Source organism: Amaranthus tricolor, chromosome 14, assembly GCF_026212465.1.
Source record: "Amaranthus tricolor cultivar Red isolate AtriRed21 chromosome 14, ASM2621246v1, whole genome shotgun sequence".
Classification (NCBI taxonomy): Eukaryota; Viridiplantae; Streptophyta; class Magnoliopsida; order Caryophyllales; family Amaranthaceae; genus Amaranthus; species Amaranthus tricolor.
The window spans coordinates 2,247,047-2,270,628 of NC_080060.1; the positions used below are offsets into that span (position 1 = coordinate 2,247,047).

Genomic DNA, 23,582 nt, shown 5'->3' on the forward strand with positions numbered 1-23,582 from the left:
CCGATCCAAATTAACAGTCTCATAATAAAACCGTTTCGTTATAGTTTTTGTGTTTGTTATCAACCAATTACTTTGTTAATAGTTATGTCAAATCGAAATAATGCAAATATCATAGAAGGGAGGTAGTATAGTGGATTTGTTTTTCAATCACAAGAATCAAACTCTTCTATGTGTTTGGTATTTCCAAGTGGGTGATGCAATAGCTCCCACATTGATTGATGTGAAAGCGTAGAGAGACTAATGCGTTTCACTATCCTCATTAATGGGAGTTAAGTTGCGTAGATTCTAGATGGATAAAACGAGAAGAAAGTGTGTACACAAACATCACTTTCATACTTTTCATCAATTTTGATTAAATTTTGTTAAAAATAGTTTATTTAGTTTTAACTTTAATAATTATGCTTATTTAAACGAATTTTAAAATTAGCTTTTATTTAGCAAATTTTTATATATATTATTTCCCTTGCTAACATGATTTATATCTGACCATTATCCTGAATTGGCAAGATCTATATACAATTAATCAGAAAACTATTTAAATTTTGCTCATCAATTATTGAACATTCTCTATTATTTATCTCATGCAATTTTTTCTTTTCTTGAATTAGAACAACCCAAACTTCATGTCCTCATAATTATGTGTATGGTTAATTATCAAAAAGTATATTTATGAAGTAACAAAAGATTACTACTATTCTTGATTTTTGGGGATATTGGAGTATAAGGTTAGGGATGACATTGAAAATGGACAATATTCCCTAAATATCTAAAAAGTATATTTATGAAGTAACAAAAGATTATCCCATCAATTTTGTGAAGTTAATAAGTACTACTCCTATAATTTTATAAATTTTAATTACTTGATAGAAAATAAATAGAAAATAAGTACTACTCCTACAATATTCCCTAGAATCAGAAATTGTGTTCCTTTGAAAACTTTAATATAAGATCATCCCAAACTTTCCTCCTCGCGACATACTTTGCAACCCAAGCAATCCTACCATTTTCTCCCCTGATTTTGTTCCATCATATTCTTCCTCAAATTCTAAGCGATTATCGAAGCCAACAATCATCTTTGTTCCATCTGTCAAGGAACCAATTCAACCAAAAACTTAAGCTGATGGTTGAAGCCCCAGGATATGTTATATACTCTAACACCATCCTTTTCCTCTGATTTTCGAGTATAACAAACAAAACAACAACAGGTATAATCTTTCCTCTCTCTTACTTAGATTTCGAAGGTAATTGCAACAAATCATCTTCATTTTCTTTTCTTTTTCTTCTTGAGTCATTGATATTCCTTCTACCCTTGAATCAGTCGAACAACCATAACCATGGGCTTCATGATTGTTTTTCGAAAGCTGCAGAAAATATTCTGAAATTTGGGACTAGAATGCGAAACAGACATTGTTGTGTGCCGTTTGTTTCATTCAAAGCAGGGCCATTATCCTACTAATTAAGGTAATGGCTTTTGTTGTCAACTCTTATGTATTCACCTAGATTTCTTTTTGTACATATTCTTTTCTTTCTCTTGCATTTTATTTCATTTGCCTATTTTTCTATGAAGTTTCAATCAAAGATCAAAGTATTAAGCCAAGATTTGTATTATACTTGTTTTAATTATCTTTGGGCCAAATTAAGATTAGTAACAAGTAGTCTTTGTGGAAATGTTGGATTCTTGTGGAAATTATGAAATTAATTAGAAAATAACGGTGATGGTAAATATTGAATAACTTGATATTTTGGATGGATAATTAGATTTTTTTGAGTATTGGTGATTGTAGGTTTGAATGGCTACCTTTGTGTTAACAAAACATATATAAAGGGTTAATGATGTTAGATTGATTTTGATGGATTTTGATAATTAGTACAAAATTATGAAAATATTAGAGAATATGGGCGTTGTTGAGAAATTTTTAATACTAGTGTTGTTTAATATTAGTCAAGTGTGAAAATTGAGATTTATAGATTATTATTGAGGAATATTCGTAGAGATTAAATATTAGTTAATTGACATTCTTGAAATTGATTACTAAATTGTATTGGGGTATTGTTGAATTTCGACTAAGATGTGTAAATTGTGTCTTGATTAAAATTGGAGACTAGTTATATTGGGTAATTTGATATTTTTGAAAGGACTATTACATGATTATTGATTTCGGGTATGAATAATTGTGTTTAATTAAAATATATAAAGAGGATGATGAGTGTTGAGAAACCTTTAATAGAATGTGAACAATGCTAGACTCCCGAATCATAAAGTCTTTGTGAGGTTGCAACATTAGAATAAGAGTCATAGTTAAAATTAGTTGTAGAAGGAGATGTAATAAGTTATATGTTAGTTAATAGCATCGAACGCCTTTTAGTGATGTTGTGTTTGTCATGCTTAAGGATACGACTACGCGACGAGCCCTTTTAGTCAACTGCAGTGAATTGGTCTTGACTCTTGAAGCTATATTGTCGGTGAGTAGTAGCAGTCCCTTAAAGGGTCTGGCCAGACTACAATTTTGAAAATTGTTTTATTAAAGCTGTGAATTTTATAATGTTGAGACAAATTTGTTATGAATGATTATGCTGATATTGATATGGTCAATGAATCGGGCTCCGAGCTGGTCATTGACGGAGTAGAGGGAAAATCTCCCTTACTCCCTATTTTGAGGTGAATTGTCATTCAAATATTGATGAGCCTCACCTGAGAGTGAAATAGCCTTTGAGCTATGGATGTTCCCTTCAACTAGACTCCCTGTGCGCACATAGATCTAGGAAATTGATGTTGCTTTTAAACTTATATTTTGAATTAGTGTGTCTTGTTGTTTTGGATTGTTACTTCTCATTCAATTTAACCTGACCCTCTGGTGTTTCCATCTTTTAGACTGTCTACATATCGGAACCGGTCGGAAACGATGGGTTAACGGTGATGATTAAAGTTAAATGGATGTTAAATTGAGATGAGTACGTGAGAAATTATAGCTTTGTATTAGGTTTTGGTAAATGTATATTGGACTAGATTGTATTGGTTATGTTGGACTTATAGAGTGACTTTTATGATTACTTTGTATTTTAGCTAGATGTTTGGTTTGAGAGTTAGCTAAGTTAGTTACGTTGAAGAATTTATGGCAAGAAAAAAGTCAACAAAGCTGAATTGGAAAAGAAATGCATCCTTTCAACACTCCCTCTAAACTTGTGACTCTTTTGCTCAAGTTTTGAAAGTGTGATTTAAGTTTTTTAGGAAATAAAACCCGTGATAATCCTGTTTACTCAGTCAACGGTAAATCGGGTTGCTACATTGAAAGTGTGAGTAAATTATAAAGAAACAAAATTGTGGGCATGTTGCTCTCAACATATGTATAATTTCTGTGACATTTGCCTAAATATTCCTTAAATGATATCTTTTATTTTTTTTCATAAATAAAAAACATAAATGCTTGATGAACTTTCAACAAACAAAACAAAAAAATTTCATTATCTACATTTATAATCAGCACACTTTCTTGACTATGCACAAAAGCCTTAAAACCCTTATCCATAATAAATATCTAGATACTTATATAATGATTCTGGTTTAAGATAACCTAACAAGTCTTGTATGAATTTCTTTAATTACATGATGAGTTATATAATTAATCACTTTAAATTGTAAGTGATTATTTTAAGGTTATAAGTGATTATTTTTTGATCACTTTAAAATTATAAAAAGTGATTAATTTAAAGTTATTAGTGATCGTGTTAATATTATATGTGATTTCCTTAAGGTTACAAGTATCTCTCTTTAAGACTACAAAAAGTTATCAACTTTAAAACTTTAGTGATCAATTCAGGTTATAATTGGTCAATTTTAATTTTGTAAGTGAACATTTTAAAGTTATAAATGATCACTTTAAAACTGTAAGTGTATATTAGATCAGCACAATAAAATGGTTTCAAGTGTAAAGGTTAATCCATATTAAAACCCAAGTAAATGTGTGGGCTTTTGATACTCTATAAACCATTTCATATTTGGGCTTTTAAGCAAAACTCAATGTTTTTGAGTTTAGCCTAATTAGACTCAGTTGGAGCAAATTTGAAACAAATAAATAAAAAAATATAAAAAATTTACATTATAGCAAACTTTTGAAATTATTTTTCAAGATAAGTAGTTTTTATTCAGATTTGAGGTTTGGCTTATTCGCACTTAGTAACAATGAACACATGCAAGGGTTCAAAAAAGATAAAGGATATATTCGATGTTACTAACAGCGAACAAAGCTAAAACCTGGTCAAACAGGGTCAAAAATGAGAAAGTTTTTAGTACCCATCTGTTCACTGTTACTAACAGCTGACAAAGACTGGAGGTCAAAAATAGTCAAAGTCCAGGAAACAGACTATTTGACTTTTTTTGACCTCCAGTTTTTGTTCGCTGTTATTAATAGCAAACAGTCCCAAATTATAATTTTGGAAAAAAACTATTTGTTTTAGAAATTATTTTGTAAAGTTGGCCATTATGTGTATTTTATATATTTTTTTTATTATTTGTTTCAAATTTTCTCAGTTTGAGAGGGTACTTTTTGTTCTTTCATTGGATAATAAGTCATTGAAACGATTTCAAAAATAATACACAAATTCATTCAAGATGGATCAATCACGATTGTTATAAATTGGGATAAATAGCTTATCTAAATAAATTAAAATATCAACGTTAATAATTTATATAAATATTTATTTTTAATTGTTTAATATTTAAGACGTCATTTTAGATGTTAAAATTGAAAATTTAGATATCATAAATACCCACTTATCTAATTATGGCTCCTCGTTTGGTTATGTTTATTGTGAGACAATCTCATACAAGAAATGTTCAAAATAATTTTCATGTCAGGATCATTTTTTAAATTTGTGCGAATTAGAGTAAAAATAAAATTGGTTTAAAAAAAATATTCCTATAAGTGATAAGAACGAAATTCTTATATTAAAGGAGTGGGAGGAAAAACTTTGAAATGCTAAACCAATCTATAATACTAGAAAGTTATATGTATTTAATTTAAATGTTCATTTAAGAATTATTGGCTGACTTAAAAATTATTTTTTTTTGAACTTTTCATGTAATTTTACTTAGATTATAATATCATATATGATTCATTTCAATATATATAATAATACTTTCAACTCATTATAATTTTTAATTTTTAATTATGATCAACTCGCAACAAAAAGTATTACGATTTAAAATATTGCAAGAAATAGCTTAAAACAAAAATTAAGCATGTCAATTACGTAAATACTTGAGTCAACGTTGTGTGCATCAAGAAAACTCATTTTATGTTGGTTGCATAATGGTGGCCAAATGATTATGTAATCATCCATATTATAACAACCAAATGCCTATGTTTATAGACGTGACAACTCAATAATGAGAAAAAATTCGTCCAGTGGCTTTTATCATAAGTATAATAATGTTGAAAATAAAAAATAGAAAAAAATAATTAAAAGAGTGTAATTTATAAAAAATTGAAAAATATGTGTGAATGAAATAAAAAAGTAAGTTAAATATAATTAAAATTTTAAAAAAATAAATTATAATAAAATTAAAATTTACTATATTTAAGGAGATGAATTAAAATAGAAAATTTAACAAGAGTCATGAGAGTAGTATACTTTAAAATTAAAGGTTAAGATAGGAATCTAAAAATGTGGATGTGAGACCCACATAAATATATTAGTGAAAGTAATTGACGATAAGAACAATGGAAAGGATAAGCATTACTTTTTAAGCACTATTATTACACTATTGTTATAAATTAATTTAACATTTCATTTTTATTTTTTTAAAATTGTACTATTTAACTTAAAACCTTTTATATATTGAGTTAAAAAATGTTACTCATAAGAATAGAGAGAATATGTAGTAAATTATACTCCTTTATTATTATTATTGATATTCCCATAAAAATGTCTATTTAAGAAGAGAGAAATTTATACGTAACTTTTCATGTATATTTAGAAGTTAATATATATTAATGCAAGATTTTATTAATTTTATCTTGACATATAAATTATTATTATATATTTTTGATAATTTTTATTGAATATATTAATATTTAGGCAAAATGTTAAAAAACTACCTAGTATATACCCCATTTTGCAAAAAACTACCTTAAATAAAAATTTTTGCAAAAAACTACCTTATATATTACAATTGTTTGCAAAACACTACCTTATAACGGATTGTGGCCTTTGACCGCTATCTTTAACCATTGACCCGCATGTGAGACGCACGTGATGCATTACTGTATTTAATTTTTATTTTTATTTTATTTTTAATTTTTGTTTTTATTTTTATTTTTATTTTTATTTATTATTATTATTATTATTATTTTAAAAAAATAAAAATAATAATAATAATAATAATATAAAATAAAATAAAAATAAAAACAAAAGAAAAAAAAAATAATAATAATAATAAAATAAATAAAATAAAAATTTAAAAAAAATTTAAAATAAAATTATTTTTTTATATTTTATATTTATTATTATTATTATTATTATTATTATTATTATTTATTATTATTATTATTATTATTATTATTATTATTATTATTATTATTATTATTATTATTATTATTATTATTATTTTAAATAAAAAAATAATAATAATAAAAATTAAAATTAAATTAAAAATATAAATAAAAGTAAAAATAAAAAAAATAATAATAAATATAAAAATTAAAAAAATTAAAAAAACTAATTTTTTATATATTTTTTATTATTATTATAATTATTTTTTTTATTTTTAATTTTAGTTTTATTTTTATTTTTATTATTATTATTATTATTATTTTATTTTTTTTAATTTTAATTATTATTATTTTTTTTAATTTTTGTTTTTATATTTATTTTTTATTATTATTATTATTATTAATTTTTTTTTTAAATTTTTTTAAAAAAATAATAATAATAATAAAAATTTTAAATAAAATAAAAATAAAAACAAAAGTAAAAAAAATAAAAATTAATTTTATTTTAAATTTTTTTAAAATTTTTATTTTATTTATTTTATTATTATTTTTTTTATTATTATTTTACTTTTGTTTTTATTTTTATTTTATTTTAAATTATTATTATTATTATTATTATTATTATTATTATTATTTTTTTTTTTTTTTTATAAAAATTAATACTAATAATAATAATAGTAATAATAATAATAATAATAATAATAATAATAATAATAATAAATAATAATAATAATAATAAAAATAAAAGTTATATACAGTAATGCATCAGTGCGTCTCACATGCGGGTCAACGGTTAAAGATAGCGGTCAAAGGCCACAATCCGTTATAAGGTAGGTTTTTGCAAACAATTGTATTATATAAGGTAGTTTTTTGCAAAAATTTTTATTTAAGGTAGTTTTTTGCAAAATGGGGTATATACTAGGTAGTTTTTTAACATTATGCCTAATATTTATAGATATTTTGCCTCAAACATAATTTTTCATAATCAATCAATTGTATGAAACATAATTTCCAAGTACCTCCTATAATTTGAAATCGGTATTTTTTGGAGTTATAACTTGATAAAAAGTACTAGATTTGTTTTTAATGGATTGATATATTGGTTTGTTTTTATAATTTATTAATATAAATAGTATATAGAAGTAGATTTTTGTACTAAGGATTAGTTACATTACAAACCTATCACTTCGTCTCTATGGGAATTGTTACATCACGCTTAAGGGAAGATAATGACTCCACAAGCTTAACGACGTACCATTTCTTATCAAATAGGAGAAAATGGTTGAACGAGAGATTTCATTGAATAAATTTTCCCAACAGTTCTTGCAACATATTAACTCCGTTTGGAAATATTCGTAATTAATTGTGACATATACTATATATCGTAATTTTATTCTATCATGTCATCTTACACGAGAGTGGATTAGAAGCTAAAAGCGTGGATATAACACTGACACGTGCATATATCCTCCTCATACATAATAATACTTTTTCACTTCAAATGAGAGCTTGATGAAATTTAAATCAATAGCCTTTTATCATATTTGCTCTGATACAGTGTCTAAAAATATTTGGACCAACATTTAAAGAACATTGCAGTCGCAAGTGACGTCCACTCAACGTCATTTTTTATCGTTACAATCTACAGCGCTATATATGGTTAGCGACGACGCGTATAGTAACATCATGAATCTTGTCATTGATACATCACTAAACCCTTTTTGGCGACAAAGCAATGGCATATTTTGTCTTCGCTATTTCTCTGTGTTTTTGTGTAGAGAATTTAAAGAATATGCAAGATGAAAACTAATTATATAAATAACAATATTAAAAAATTAAAAGGACGAGGATAAAAAAAAATATAAGATATTTAACTTCACTTTCTAATTCTAAATGTTTCACATTTTGGGCCAAATTAGTCGAATTGATCTAGTCTTAATCCGATGGATCCGCTACTAGTATATTTATTTCCAAATATTATATTTTACCTGGTTTTTTAAATTTGCTACACAACAATTATAAAAATTTCTTTAATATGCGGAATATAATGTTTGGTTTGGAGTTAGCTCTAAAATTAGGGTACTCTCATGTCCACTTGGAGGGCAATGCTCTGAATGATATCTCAACCACAATAGGTCTTTTATCTTGCTATTAGATTTTCCATGTTCAATGTTACCTTTGTTAGTAGAAATAACAATATCGTTGCTTATGTTAGGTAGTTGGAGGAATTTAAAGGTGTTCATTCAAGTCATCGAAGTGAATTCAAAAAGGTGTTTAGATCGATTTGAAATTAAACTTTATGTTCATGTTATTTTTTTATAATTATAAATTATTCTTAAAGTCAGATAAAATCGAATTCAATCACAAAATCAAATAAGTTTTAGATTAGTAGATTTGTTTTGAAGACATTATGTGTTATTGTCAGAAAAGGTCTCTATGGCCCTCCCTTTCCCAAAATCTATGTACTTTGGCCAAGTTAATTTTAATATAAGTAATTAAGTATTTCCATTTTTTTTTAAATGGCATGCCAAATACTCCTAAAAATTAGTAAAACCGTAGAGAAGAGCGCATAGGCCTTGGGTGTTCTCCGCGTCCAATAACCCATCACATATTTGGAGATGCTTTAATTATTCGGTGAGACCGTGTTTTCATATACTCATACCTCATTAAATACTCCGCCTAATTTGTCTCATTTATTTTTTGATATTATTTATTTATCACTTTTAAATTATATTTTATTTTTAATCAATAATCATATTCTAAATTTTTGTACTCCTTTTTTTATTTGTTCATTTTAAGTTTTTTTATATTAGGAGAAAGAAATTTAAATTAGATTTTTGAATTATATATTATAGATAAAATATATGTGTGTGAGATCTTGTTAAATTTAACTTAATGCAAAGTTTTTTAATATGTATTTTTTACAATTTGTTATGATGTGTACTTATAGATATTGAGGCTTAAAATTTACCTTTAAATATGTATAAAAAGTAAAGTGGACAAACAAAAGAAATATATTAAGTAATTTATCACCTCAATTCCTATGATTAATTTATTACCTCAGTTTGAAATATAGAGAGTAATTTATACCTCAGTTCCTATGATTAATTGATTATATTATATAGATATGATTAAAAGGTAGAAAATATATGAATAAAAATAAAAAAAAATTAGTGAAAATATTATTCAAAATTGAAATGTTGGTTGGCATTGGCAATAGGATCTTTATCCTACTTTTGGTGTATAAATGAATTTTATGGAAGTAGAGCAACTATTATGGCAAAAGCTTCGAGCGTTTGCTATTGCAAGTTGTACATATTAAAGAGCAAGTTTGAAAATAAAATAAATAATGAAAATGATATAATATGTTTTAATAGAAGTATATAATTTTGTAATAAATTCCGTTAGCAAGATCTAAATATAAAATTTCTAATCTTAAAGAGTTATATTTAAAAATATAAAATAAGAGTATTAACTACCCGTGTTGTAGGTAGTAATAAACGGTGGTAATAGAAATGAAAAATTAGTGTAATTTTAGTTGAAAAATCTCTTGGCTGCCTTGATGGTCGTGCTTATCGAACTTCAATCATCTCATTTTCTTCATAAAATTCATTCCAATGCATTATCATTCGGAGAAGTAGTATGGGGTGGTAATAGAAATTTGTGAACAAAAAACCTTTTTTGATCAAAGTTTCATTACCATGCAAAATGATATGGAACTATGTTAATTAACACATAACTTGTACGTTGCTTATTCAGTTTAAACTTAATATTATTTTAAATAATGTAATAATCCTCATACTCCCTCTTCTTTCATTTATTATTCTCATTCACTTTTTTCACATATTCCAATTTAAATTTAAAAGTCAATAATTTGAATTGTGAGTTTTTAAAAATTCTAAAAAGTTAATATTTAGAAAATATATATTGAGACGAATCAATCTAGATCCCAAATGAATATATATTTTCATATAGATTGATGAGAAATCTTAGTCAACATTTGATACTAAAAATTGTGAATTCTATTTGAAAAGAATATATAAAAGCGGAGGGAGTTTACTCCCTCCGTTTCTTTTTGTTTGTCTACATTAAGTTATTCCACTTTATGAGAGAAAAACTTAAATTTGATTTTTAAAGTATATGTTCAAGACAAAATATATTTATGTGGGATTTTGTTAGATTCGTCTTAATGCAAAGAATTTTAATATATAAGCTTTACAATTTTTTATTATGCGTACTATAGGATATCGAGGTTTAAAATTTGCTTTAAAATACGTGAAAAGTAAAATGGATAAATAAAAAGAAACAAAAAGAGTATTATTTTAGACTATATATATAACATAACCCTTAAAAATACTTGTTTACGGTAGGATGAGGATGATATTAGGAAAAATACATCTAACAATATGATATAAAAATATTAGAGATTTAACAATGTCTAAATAAAAAAACTGAGCTATATTTTTAGCTTATATTCAATAACTACAAAAGACAAAAAGAAAATATTAATTCTCTTACACTTATTATATCAATTCAGTTTTTTGTCTCTAAACTTGTGATCAATAATTCTTAAGATTAATTGAACCATGATGAAGCTTAATTAAGTGATATATTCTGTACACTCCTTCAAAATTGTTATTAATTAATTGTGATATTTTCCCTTACAAAATATCATTAATAATAAAAATTTTAAAATGATAAAAAGGCTTAACATTATAAAAAAATGCAATTTATTTTAATATGAGACGGCTCTAATGGGACCCACTACTCACAACACCGTTTTTCTATGTTGTGGGTGGTGCAAACATTCTTCTAAAATTTGTGCACTTTGCTTTGTTTGGGAATATATTCCTTACAAATTTTTGACGTGTGTCGTGGAGCTAATGCATTATTATTATTATTATTATGAAAAATTATTGAGAATAATTCCCATTTTTTATATTTGTCTGTGAATAATTTTTATTTTTGATTATTTATGAAAAATCTAAATTTTTCACCTTAATTGCTTACAGCACCTCACCAAAATTATGACCGACTACAGCAGATTGAAAAGCTGAGTTTAATGTCTTCACTAAAATAACCTTTTTCAACATTCAATTCCATGCCATTTTGAATTATATCCTAATTCATTTCACCCCACAATTCTAGGGTTTATATTAAAACTCACACTTTACATTTTCCCAATTCTAGGGTTCATCAAAATTCACTCCCAAATTCAAAGAAGGGAGGTTGAATCCGGTTGTTTTTGATGCTGTTCTTCATAAAAATGGTAAGCTATTATTCTCATGGAGGTTTTGGTATTATTATTTGCGAATTTCTACTATTTTAATGCGCGAATTTATGTTTTATTTTCGAATGTAATCCCCAAATGTGCTAATTTTCGAATGTAAAGGGATGAACTGAATTTTCACTCCCCTAAATTTGGATTTAACAATGGAGAAATGGAGTAGAAGGAGGAAGAAGATGGCAGCAATAAGGAAGAGAACCGGTTAGAAACAGCCCTATCACCTGCGGTAGTCGATCACATTTTCGATGGGGGTGCTGTGAGCAAATAAGGTGAAAAGTTCGGATTATTCAGGAATCATCAAAAGTAGGGGTTATTAATAGGAAAACGTAAAAAGTAGGGATTATTCTCAAAAATTTTTCCTCATTATTATTATTATTATTATTATTATTATTATTATTATTATTTTCAATAAGGTATTCCATTTCAATAAAGAGATTTTATATAATGTTGGTGAAAAGTCAAGCAACAAGTTCAGCATCCAAACCTTTTTAAATCTTTTAAATAAAAAAATAGTCTCTGATAAATTTGGACAAAAAGCTAGATTCTATGATAATAAATATTAATATATCTAAAAACCTAAAGTCTAATTTACAAATTAAAATTGTTTTATTCTTACTAGCTTAAATAAAATAATGATTTTACGTAGGAAAAAGTGAGAATTATATTGTTTACTAGTAATAACATGAGAAAAGATCAAAAAAAATATTGCATCATGTAATAGTAGATCATTTAATGCAAAATGTGGCTACAACGTAACATGTTTGACTTCATTATTTGGTTACTTTTCCTTTCAAATTATTCTGCAAGACTTGAAACATTCTATAGCATTTAATGATGGTCTTCCACTCCTAAATTATATATCAAATGGTCAAATTTTCTTAAACGCGTCGTCTAATCTATCATACATGAATTACAACCCAAGAACAACTTGGGCAACTGCAAAGATGAGGAGACAAGAGAAGCAAACATGAATGAACATAGTTTAATCGTGTACTAGTATGCTTAGGTAAACTACCTATCTTAACTTTAACAACACCCAACTAGATTGATCCCTCCCCTTTTACAATATATTATAAAGTTTTAAAAAGTCGGTTTTTGTAATCTACTTTTTAATAATAACAAATGAGTTGTTCCTAATTGATCCTAAAAGCAAACGTATTTTGCAACATTATAATATTATCTAATAATATAATTTATAATCAATGAACATCAAATATTATAAGTTTGATGAATATATGTTTGCTGAATTAGTTGGTTAGTTTGACTAATTTGAAAATATCAAGATTTGTTTCAATTGAAGCTCAGATAAGATTTTGGGTTCCATTTATGCTACCCTATTTTTTAGCCTGTCATTTTTTCAGTCTACTATGTATGCAAAAGAGTTGACTATTATTGAAATGTAAAGTATAAATTAATTGTTGATTGTTGACTATTTATTGAAGAAAAAGTGAATCAAGTTATGTTAGCCTTTTTGTTATAATTTAGAAGCCAAAATCAATTGACTTTAAACTCATTTATTAATTTTTTTTATCGTCTGACCAACATAAAAATTAAAAGCCTAACAAAAAATTTATTTATTGGTCACACTTATAGAGTAAGTACTAATACTAATAATGTCATTAAAAAAAACAAAAATATTGTTGAAATACATTCACAATTTACTTTGTAAAATACTTAGTTGTTAAACAACAAATGGTACTTCCGGGAATGAGGAATCCAAGTGATGCAAACTCTGTTTTGTACTTCTACCTTAGATTCACAAACTAATTAGAGAGAGAAACAAACAGCTAAGACTGCCAAAGTGGATACAAACAATGGATAATACTTTATCCGTCCCTTATTTGTCTCATTTATTTATTTAATTTTAAAAAACTCTTACATAGAAAATAAAAAAGACAAATTTAACATTAATTTTCAATTCAGACAATTTTATGAGGAGACTTTTTTTTGATGGGCTGACCCATTAATTACAATAAAATATGACAGTTATAATTCTTAAAATTTAGCGTATTGTTTTGTAGATCACACTGTCTCTTAAAATTAAATTTAATTATTTTTTTTTAAATATATGCATAACTTGAATCTTAAAAAATAAAAAATTTTGAATGTTTATATGAACCGGGTGATGATGAGACGGTTTCATAAAAGATGCGCTGTAAATTCAATAGCAACTCTTGTGAGAGACCGTCTCAAAAAAGACGATCCCAAAATAAAGAAACCCACACTTTCTCTTTATTTTGTATCAATTAGATTATTTAACTTATATATCTAATAGATCTCTCGGAGAAACCATCTCTCCTAATAATTTGTGTAAATTCAAAAGGAGAGACTAGAGAGTAGCGCGCGCATATATATATATATATATATATATATATATATATATATATATATATATATATATATATATATATATATATATATATATATATATATCCATTTCCAAATACCCACTCAAAAGGATACTTTTGGAAATTCCCTCTTTCCTTTTGATTCCCCCTATTTAAACTCCCATTTCAGAACATCACATAGCAAACAACATCAACCTAAACATATTCATTGAAAACCCAAAATAAAAAACAGAGCAAAATCTTTTTTTTTTTAATATATTCAAGAAAATTATATTGATCATGGGAGAAATCATATTATATATGGATGAATTTGATTATTCATCATCCTCTTATTGTAGAATTTGTCATGAAGCTGAGTTTGAAAGCTGCAGAAAATTAGAAGTTCCTTGTGCTTGTTCAGGATCAGTCAAGGTAATTCACTATTTTTTTTTTAATTTTAATTTATGGGTTTTAATAATTATATATTTTTAATTCTTAACAGTCATAGAGTGTATAATAAGGGTCTGAGGAGGAATAAACTACAGGAAATTAATTAAACTGTTTTATTGGGTTGTAATTTTAGTTTTTTTTTTTTTATTTTTTGATGACAGTTTGCTCACAGAGAATGCATACAGAGATGGTGTGATGAAAAAGGAGATATAATTTGTGAAATTTGTTTACAGGTTTGTTTAATTTCCCCTGTTTTTCTCTGTTTAATAATTTTTTTTTTGAGTATATAAAAAATAATTTTTGTAAATTAATTCTTCTTATTCTGGCTTTTAAAACTGTTTTTTGATAATTAAATTCTGATTATAGTAGTAAAATTCTTGTATTTAATTTTTTCTTTTTTGTTGAATATGATGGTAATTGAGTTCTGGAATTTGAATTTTTGGACAAAGGATGATCAAACCCATAACTTTGACCCACCTTTCTGCAATTCTCAACTTATGTTTCTGTTGACTTTTTTGAGTGCATACTTTTTATTAGGAGTATAAAATATGGGTTCCCAAAGGCCATAATCATGTATTCATGTATGATATAACTGGGAATCAAGTCTTGTGTCCGCCCGGCTATAACCCGAGTCATTTGATCAAGTAACTTGCAACATGAGACTCATAATTGAAGTAGTTTTATCACGTATATAAAGCTTAAATGTTTGACGCATCATATATTGAATTTAATAAGAATGATTTCATTTTAGTTTTTACTTATTTTTATTCACATTTTATGATCAATGTTTTTATCAGATTGTATTTTCTTATTGGAAATTTAAGTTTTTAATTACTAAAAGTGGGTTGATATCATACAGAAATATGAACCAGGTTATACCGCAATACCGAAACAACCTAAGAAAGTTGCTATACGAGATCAAGTTGTGAGCATAAGGTAACATAAATTTCCCTCAAGATAAACTTAGATAAATTTTCGATTTAAACAGTATAGTAACTAAACTCGCAATTTACAATTATATTCTATTCTATTTTCTTATAAGTTACAAGGTACAATGTTGTAAACATGAATGTTACACCAAAACTTCCAATTAGATATTCACCATAAATAACTAAGTAGCCCTCTTAACAAACAATCAACCAAAATAGATGGTTCTCTAAACTAGTAATCTACCAAGCACCAAATTTGTAAACCTTGTTTGGGTAAAGATGGAAATAATTTTCATCAATTATTTTGTGCAAGTGAAATATATTCTTCTTGACTAATTATACAAATCCAAATTTTTTTGTCAATTTGTTAAATAACTCCCAAGTCCCACCTAAAAAATACTTGTAAAATGCATGCTTATTGAAGCTATGTGTTCCATTCATGTTCTCTTTACTATTAAAAATTTGGATAATATCTAGTGGTGCAACTTGCAATTGGCTTCTTTTTATTTTATTATTATTATTATTATTATTATTATTATTATTATTGTTGTTGTTTAAGACTTTTGTTTGTAACTTATTGCCAAGTACGAGAAATCCTAGGTATTAAAATAAAATACTTCATTTCACACATACTACCAATAATCAAATATTAGAAGTACTATTTGAACTTCATACTATATTCTTAGCTTTCTTTACTCTGCGTAGACAAAAGCCACTTAATATGTCTTAATATGTCTGATCAGATTAATTTAATAAATTGTAATCAAAATATATAATAACTTTTATCTTAAGGGTTTATAATTGTTTGTCATGTATTTGTATTCTAACGATATAAGTTTTATAATAGGGGAAGTTTGGAAGTTCCAAGAATAGAACAAGAAGAGCAAAATTCTGAGCTAATAGCCATAGCTGAATGTTCATTAGAAGCAGAAAGAAGTGCATCTTGTTGCAAAAGAGTAGCTCTTATTGTAAGTTTCTTATTTAGTAACTTTTTTATATTTTTTAAATTATTAAAAATCATAATTATACCCAATTCGTGCCAATTTTTTTTACATCAACCTAAATTAAGGATAACGTTGTACTGTTTTATCTTTTTGAGTTTGCCTCGTTGACTATTCTATGTAAAATCTTTTTTTCGTCAAAAGGGGCAAATTTTAAGAGACGAACAGAAGGAGTAATCAATAAAGTACTTTTGTGAGAAACTGTCTTTCAGTAAAACAAGCTCAAAATAAATAGTTTATATGCTGATAATTTATATTAATCGAACTATTTAACCTATAAATAAGGTATATCTCACAATAAGAGTATGAGATATCTCATAGGGGGAATTAATTAGCTTAGAATACATGTCTTAATCCTAAGAATGGTCCACAAATTGTGTTGGTCCATACATACAAAGAGCTGTTGCACACCATTAAATCATCTAATTTTTTTAATACAAAAAAATTGATGGGCATGCTAATCTGTTTGGCTAATGATAATGATCACTGAAGTCACTTTCTTAACCTTTTGCTAACCCATCTCTTAACCCATACTTACATTACATACATATTACATACCAATTACCAGCTGGCTCTTAAGCATCATCTTTTTTGTTTTAGTGCCTAATTCATTTCTACTTGCCTCATTAATTATATTTTTTCGTTCTGTCTCTTTGAATTTGCAAAATTTAATTTTTACTTGGTTCATTTTTTATAGACTTGTTTTGTCTTTTTAAGTTTAAAATACTTATTGAAAAAACGTTTTATATTTTAGTTATTTGTTAGAAATTTAAAATGGCAGAGAAAATACCTTTCAAAAAATAAAGCAACATCATCCTATTAACTATTTCTATTGCTTCAAAAAACTTTTGATACATTTCAGTCATATAATATAATTTCAAAGCGATAGATTTAATATAAATTGACAACACTTAATTAAAAGTCTTGCACATGTTTCAATCCTCTTTTGGAAATTTAAAGAAACATAAGGATGTACTTTTGTAGTTTAATATGTTTGTTAGTTTGTACAAGAGTGGTTTGAAATTATTTTGTGTAGTTTTATTGGCTTTAAATGCATTAATGAGTAGTGAAGAAAATAAAAATTCAAAACTCTATTAACTTTGATTGCGAATAATTTTGTTTAAGACCGTCCATATTGACTAATCGGAAAGGTTGGCTTACTTTATGAGCTACTTTGGTAAAAAGCCGTTTTTCGGTGAAATAATAGTTGGGTTATTCGACCAATATATATGACGCGTCTCAAGGTGAAACTGTCTCATACAAATTTTTTTTACTTTTTTTCTATAAGTTACCTTAAAATTAGTAGGGTTCTATCTTTTTGGTCAACGACCGCGTTCCTTTGCCTTCTCTTTGGAGGGGATACACCAATACAGTTATAGTCGTTTGTATGTCTTTTACCTTCAAACGCTAATTTTATAAGTGGGATTAGTTGGTATAATGGTATGGTATGATATAGGATGAGGTTAATTGTACATATTTTATCTTAAAATTTGTTTTGCCTTGAAAATTCTCAGTTTACGATTCTTCTATTGTTGAGACATCTGCTTGAAGTGCTACTTGGAGGAGCAGATCACCCATTCTCTCTTTTAACTGTAAGCTTTTTCAATTTTCCTCCTATTTTCAGTATATATATATATGACTAAAACTTCACAGATTCTTTCAATTTGACCCGACTTTAAAAATTCATTTACAACTATGTAAAAACCAATTGATTCGATGACCTAAATGAACACCTCTAATTTGTAAGAATCTGTAGGTACTAATCTTGCGAAGTTGTGGAGTAATTGTTCCAATGTACATAATCATTCGGGCAATTTCAGCAGTTCAAAACAACATCAGACGACATCGAATTCTTCATGTAACTATCTACGCCTTTTTAATTTAGTAATATCGTTCTTAACATTTTAAGGACCGTAACTAGCAAACAAAGGACTCTTCTTATATAGATAGTATATCCTTATCTATTCACTTCTAGCACGAGTATCAAATTCAAAATTTTAACTACGAAGATCTTTAAATTAATTATAATAATTAAAAAAAATATTTATTATTTTTGTAACTAATTTTCTTGAGAAATTCAACATAATTTATAATTTACAGTGGGCCTGCTAACCATAAATTATATTTATGTTGAATTTCTTAAGAAAATAAATATTTTTAATTTAATTATAGCCATTTTTTACTCTTTTAGAAACGGCATTGACTTTTAGAATATTTTTATGTTAATTTTTTTTCAAGTATAAATATATTTGTAAAATAATAAGTGACACTATAATTTTACAAGTTAAATTATATAGTGATTAAGAAAGATTTAATTTAAGCCATAATTAGTTTAATTTTGTTAGCTAATGAAATATTTGTTTTGGTGTGTTTATCAGGAAAATCTAATGCAAAATAGCAATGATGAAAGAAATATAGAAGACGAGGAACAACCACTTCAAAGATAGTATAAAAAAGACTTGCACAGTTCATTATTGTTTTCCAGCTTGTAACACACCAATGTACAGCAATATACTTGGAGACTATAATCTTGACTAATATACCAAACAAATTTACTTTTTACATAAATATTTCTTCATTTATTATTTGTAAATTGTAACTATGTTCTAGAATTGGAATAAAAAATCCAATTACATGTATTTTATATTGTTGCATCCACAATTATCCTTTGACTAAAAAAATTAGACTCGTCTTAAAAATAAAAATTTAACCCACATTTAATTATTCAGTTTTGATCAGCTTATAACTTTTGAGTGACTTTTGACTTCACCTATTGGTCGGAGAAACAATAAAAAAACATAATTGGTATTAGACTATTAGTCGAGTTTTTTAATAAAAAATCATGTTTTAAAATTTTTTTTATTGGTTTTTAGCTAGTTGATCGGCTTTTTCTTTAATAAAATCTAACATCTTTATTTACGATTAATTTAGCAAACAACGTAAACTATTAATGGTATCAACTAATCAAACAAGCTAACTATACTCATCAATTTAAGCCAATCGGACACTCTAATCGTCGAGTCAGGTTTTACATATTCATTATGTTACTTAATAATCTCCATTTTACATTTGAGTTATTATCGAGTCGGATTAATTTTAATTCAATTGAATATCTCTACTCGAAACTGTACGGCGGCGGAAAACAAACTTAGCTTGCTTCTTAACTTGGGACTTGGAGAAAGTAGATGAACAAACTCAACGAATTAACCTACTTTTTTGCTTGTTTTACGTGACACAAAAGATAGTCCCTAAATCTTGGAATGAACTTAAAGGTTATTTTGTAATTAAAAAAAAAAAACCTCCCAGGTCCCCGAAAAGTACTGTTAGATGAGCAGGCAAAATCTGGCAACAAACTACGTTACCTTCAATAAAAAAAAAATACTTTTTGACACAAATAAAATAATTGACTTTAAACTTTAATCCGCAACAAAAGAATAAAAAATTTAAGATTCTTAACACTTCCAAGAAGGAGGTGGGCGAGACTTAAGGGTTAAACAACTAATAGCTGATAATTGATTGGAGTGATTGATTTTATCAATTAGTGAAAATAATTGATATTAAATCCGCTACTTGAAGCATCTTGTTCAAAAATAGCTAATTTATAACAATTTGTTTCAAGGAGTTGATAAGTAATCAAACACTAACATTAACTGATTTGACCACTCAAGCAAGTATTTATTTATACTAAAATAAATTAAATTTATCCAATAAATTATTTTACCAAACAACCATTAAACTTTTAAGTAATAAGGATTGCAACAAATCTTGTGAGTTGATCACGAATGGCCTGGTTCTATACTGTAGTGCCCAAATTAGTAACCAAATACGATGTAGAATTTGTTATGTAGCCCAGCCCGACAACCCCCATTTCTTCCTTCGTCCCTCTATTCTTTACTTAGGCCCATTATTCATTGTCAATATCGGAAAATTTGAAAATAATAAGATAAAAAATTAAAAAAAGAACAAAATAGTATAACTTTCATCTTATTTTCAAAACTAAGCGTAAGAATTCCAAACCTATAGTTTGGGTCTGTTCGCAGTTAGTAACTGCGAACAAAGAGCTCCACAAATACTCTGTAGCTTCCTTTCGTTTTCATTTTCCTATTTCTCAAAACCCTAGCTTAATACTACTCGACACTCTCCTTTCAAAACCAATATTAGACTAGCTTGAATCCATCAATTGTTGTGTTCCTCTTTCAATTTGGCACTTCAAAATTAGTCTGGGATACTTTAGATCGCACAAAGGTAAATTTTTATGCGCTTTTTTAGTGTATATATATATATATATATATATATATATATATATATATATATATATATATATATATATATATATCTATTTTTAGGGTTTTGATAAAGTTTGGTGGTTTTGTCAAATGTAGGTTACTAGTTCTTTAAATCAACACTCTTCTTAATCATCCATAACTATTCAAGGTAATGTGTAATTGTTTTTATAGCTTTATGTTGTTTTTTGAAGTATTGTTGTTGATGAGCATACTGAAATAGTTAAATTTGATGTACATTATACATTATAAGAAATGTTGATGTTGGTATTAGAAATATCATTTATGAACCTATTAATTGATTTATTATTTGGATTTTATGTGCAGTATATATGTATGAACTTAGTTACATTATGGACTTTATTAATTTGTATACCAAAAAAGATTATAATCAAATGACTATAATGTACTTATATGGGCATGAAGTTGTTGATGATGTTGATTTTGTTTGTATTAATGTAGAAAATGACATCATTTCGCATCACTATAGTATGTTTTTGGAATGGTTGTAATCGAGAAAGTAATGACAAAGTTTATTATGTTGAGGGAAGACGTAGGTTGTTCGCATGCAACTCGAACATGGATTTGAACCAATTTAAACGTTTTATATGTTCTAAGATTGGATTGGACCCCACTAGAAGTACCTTAAATATAAGCTTTAAATATGACATGAGTGGAAAATTGCTTGCCTTTCCTGTTGAGGATGATGAGGCTTTGGATACTATGTGGGAGCATTCAAAGTCCACTCAAATTTCCTCTTTGGAGTTATATAGAAGAACTACCCTTAGGAAATGTAGTTGCTTCTAATCCTACTCCAACCCCTATGCCTATATCAACTCAGGAAACTCTTAATCCTTTTGTTCCTTCCGCATCTTGTACATTTTCTCAACCCCCTACGAATCAAGTTCCAATTGATTCAATGGTTAACTTAGGAGAAAGTGACAAGATGGGACCTTGGGATGATGGAAATGAGCGTAATGAGCTCATTGACGATCCTTCTGAAGATGATGTGGATGTCGATGAGGATGCGCTAGCAATTGACATGACCCTATGCAACATTCCTACAATCATTCCTCCTACACCTTATGCCCTATGTCCACCTCTAGACGAGTATAAGGAGGACAACTCATGGAGGACTTGGGCTTGTGATACTACTTACACCGAAGAAGGAGAGTTGGAGAAGGGTATGATGTTTGATAGCAAGGAAGCGTTGTTGGAAACTATCAGAGTGTATCATATTCGTAGAAATGTGGAGTACAGAACGGAGACCTCGAACAAAACTGTCCTTACCTTGAAGTGTAAGCGGGGCTGTTCATGGAGACTTAGGGCTACGTTTGATTCATATTTATCTTCATGGCGTATTGTTATGTATAAAGATAAGCATGGGTCTTGTGTTTTAGGTAGTGACACTGTTTCGGCTATTAATTGCAGGCACAGGGTGCGGCAGCAAAGATGCAGTACAGCCACGAGGAGCCGGTGAGGGAGATTGTGCAAGGCATGCTCGTCAGCACGCAGTTCCAGCACTTCATACCGGAAGTCGCTGCAGAGTCCTCACCGGCTACTACCCATACGCACGTCTCATCTCCTGCTTATGACTATCATATGGAGGAGATGGACCTTTCATACCCCATAGACGTTTCGGAGACCTCCAGAGCGACACCCAAACGCCTCTTACTACCATAGGAGGCGTAGGAGACCAACTCAATTGGATAGGGTAGATGAGGGTTATGAGCGTTAGCGTTTCGCTTTTGTGTATTTGGATCGACTATATATATATATATATATATATATATATATATATATATATATATATATATATATATATATATATATATATATATATATATATATATATATGTATATATGTATATATGTATATATATATATATATATATATATATATATATATATATGTATATATGTATATATATATATATATATATATATATATATATATATATATATGTATATATATATATATATATATATATATATATGTATATATATATATATATATATATATATATATATATATAAGTATGTGTGTGTGTGTGTGTGTGTCTATATATATATATATATATATATATATATATATATATATATATATATATATATATATATATATATATATATATATATATATATATATATATATACATATATATATACATATATACATATATATATATATATATATATATATATATATATACATATATATATACATATATACATATATATATATATATATATATATATATGTATATATATATATATATATATATATATATATATATATATATATATATATATATATATATATATATATATATATATATATATATGTATATATATATATATATATATATATATATATATATATATATATATATATATATATATATATACATATATATACATATATATATATATATATATATATATATATATATACATATATATATATATACATATATATATATATGTATATATATATATATATATATATATATATATATATATATATATATATATATATATATATATATATATATATATATATATATATGTATGTATGTATATGTGTGTGTGTGTTTATTTAGTTGTATATTTCAAACATTTGTATGTATTTAGTTGTATATATATGTTTATTTATTTTATCATAGCCTTCAAGCTTTGACTTATGTCGAAGTTTTGGCGATGAATCATTCCGCCTGAAACATACATTGAGTTGTAGTTACTTATTCTAATGTCACTAATGCAAATACAACAAATAACAACTCAAAAATTAGGAAAAAAATTATGTAATATAGC

The 23,582-nt window shown here is 26.5% G+C and overlaps 1 protein-coding gene and 1 long non-coding RNA gene across 3 annotated transcripts; both read left to right on the plus strand.

The window, feature by feature from the left end:
• The first annotated feature begins 38 nt into the window (after nt 1-38).
• LOC130799720 (uncharacterized) lies at nt 39-3,383 on the plus strand. Of its 2 annotated transcripts, XR_009039328.1 has the most exons (3): nt 546-1,205; nt 1,319-1,461; nt 2,873-3,383. It is a non-coding gene; the product is annotated as an uncharacterized LOC130799720 (long non-coding RNA). The 2 variants fall into 2 exon arrangements; XR_009039327.1 differs by having other exon boundaries at nt 39-1,461.
• Nucleotides 3,384-14,229: 10,846 nt separating this feature from the next.
• Nucleotides 14,230-19,124, plus strand: LOC130799855 (uncharacterized). Its single transcript, XM_057663119.1, has 7 exons — nt 14,230-14,537; nt 14,717-14,788; nt 15,415-15,491; nt 16,332-16,452; nt 18,000-18,077; nt 18,242-18,343; nt 18,864-19,124. Exons 1-7 carry the CDS (start codon nt 14,406-14,408, stop codon nt 18,930-18,932), a joined length of 651 nt encoding a protein of 216 aa, XP_057519102.1. The 5' UTR covers nt 14,230-14,405; the 3' UTR covers nt 18,933-19,124.
• The last annotated feature ends 4,458 nt before the right edge of the window (nt 19,125-23,582 follow it).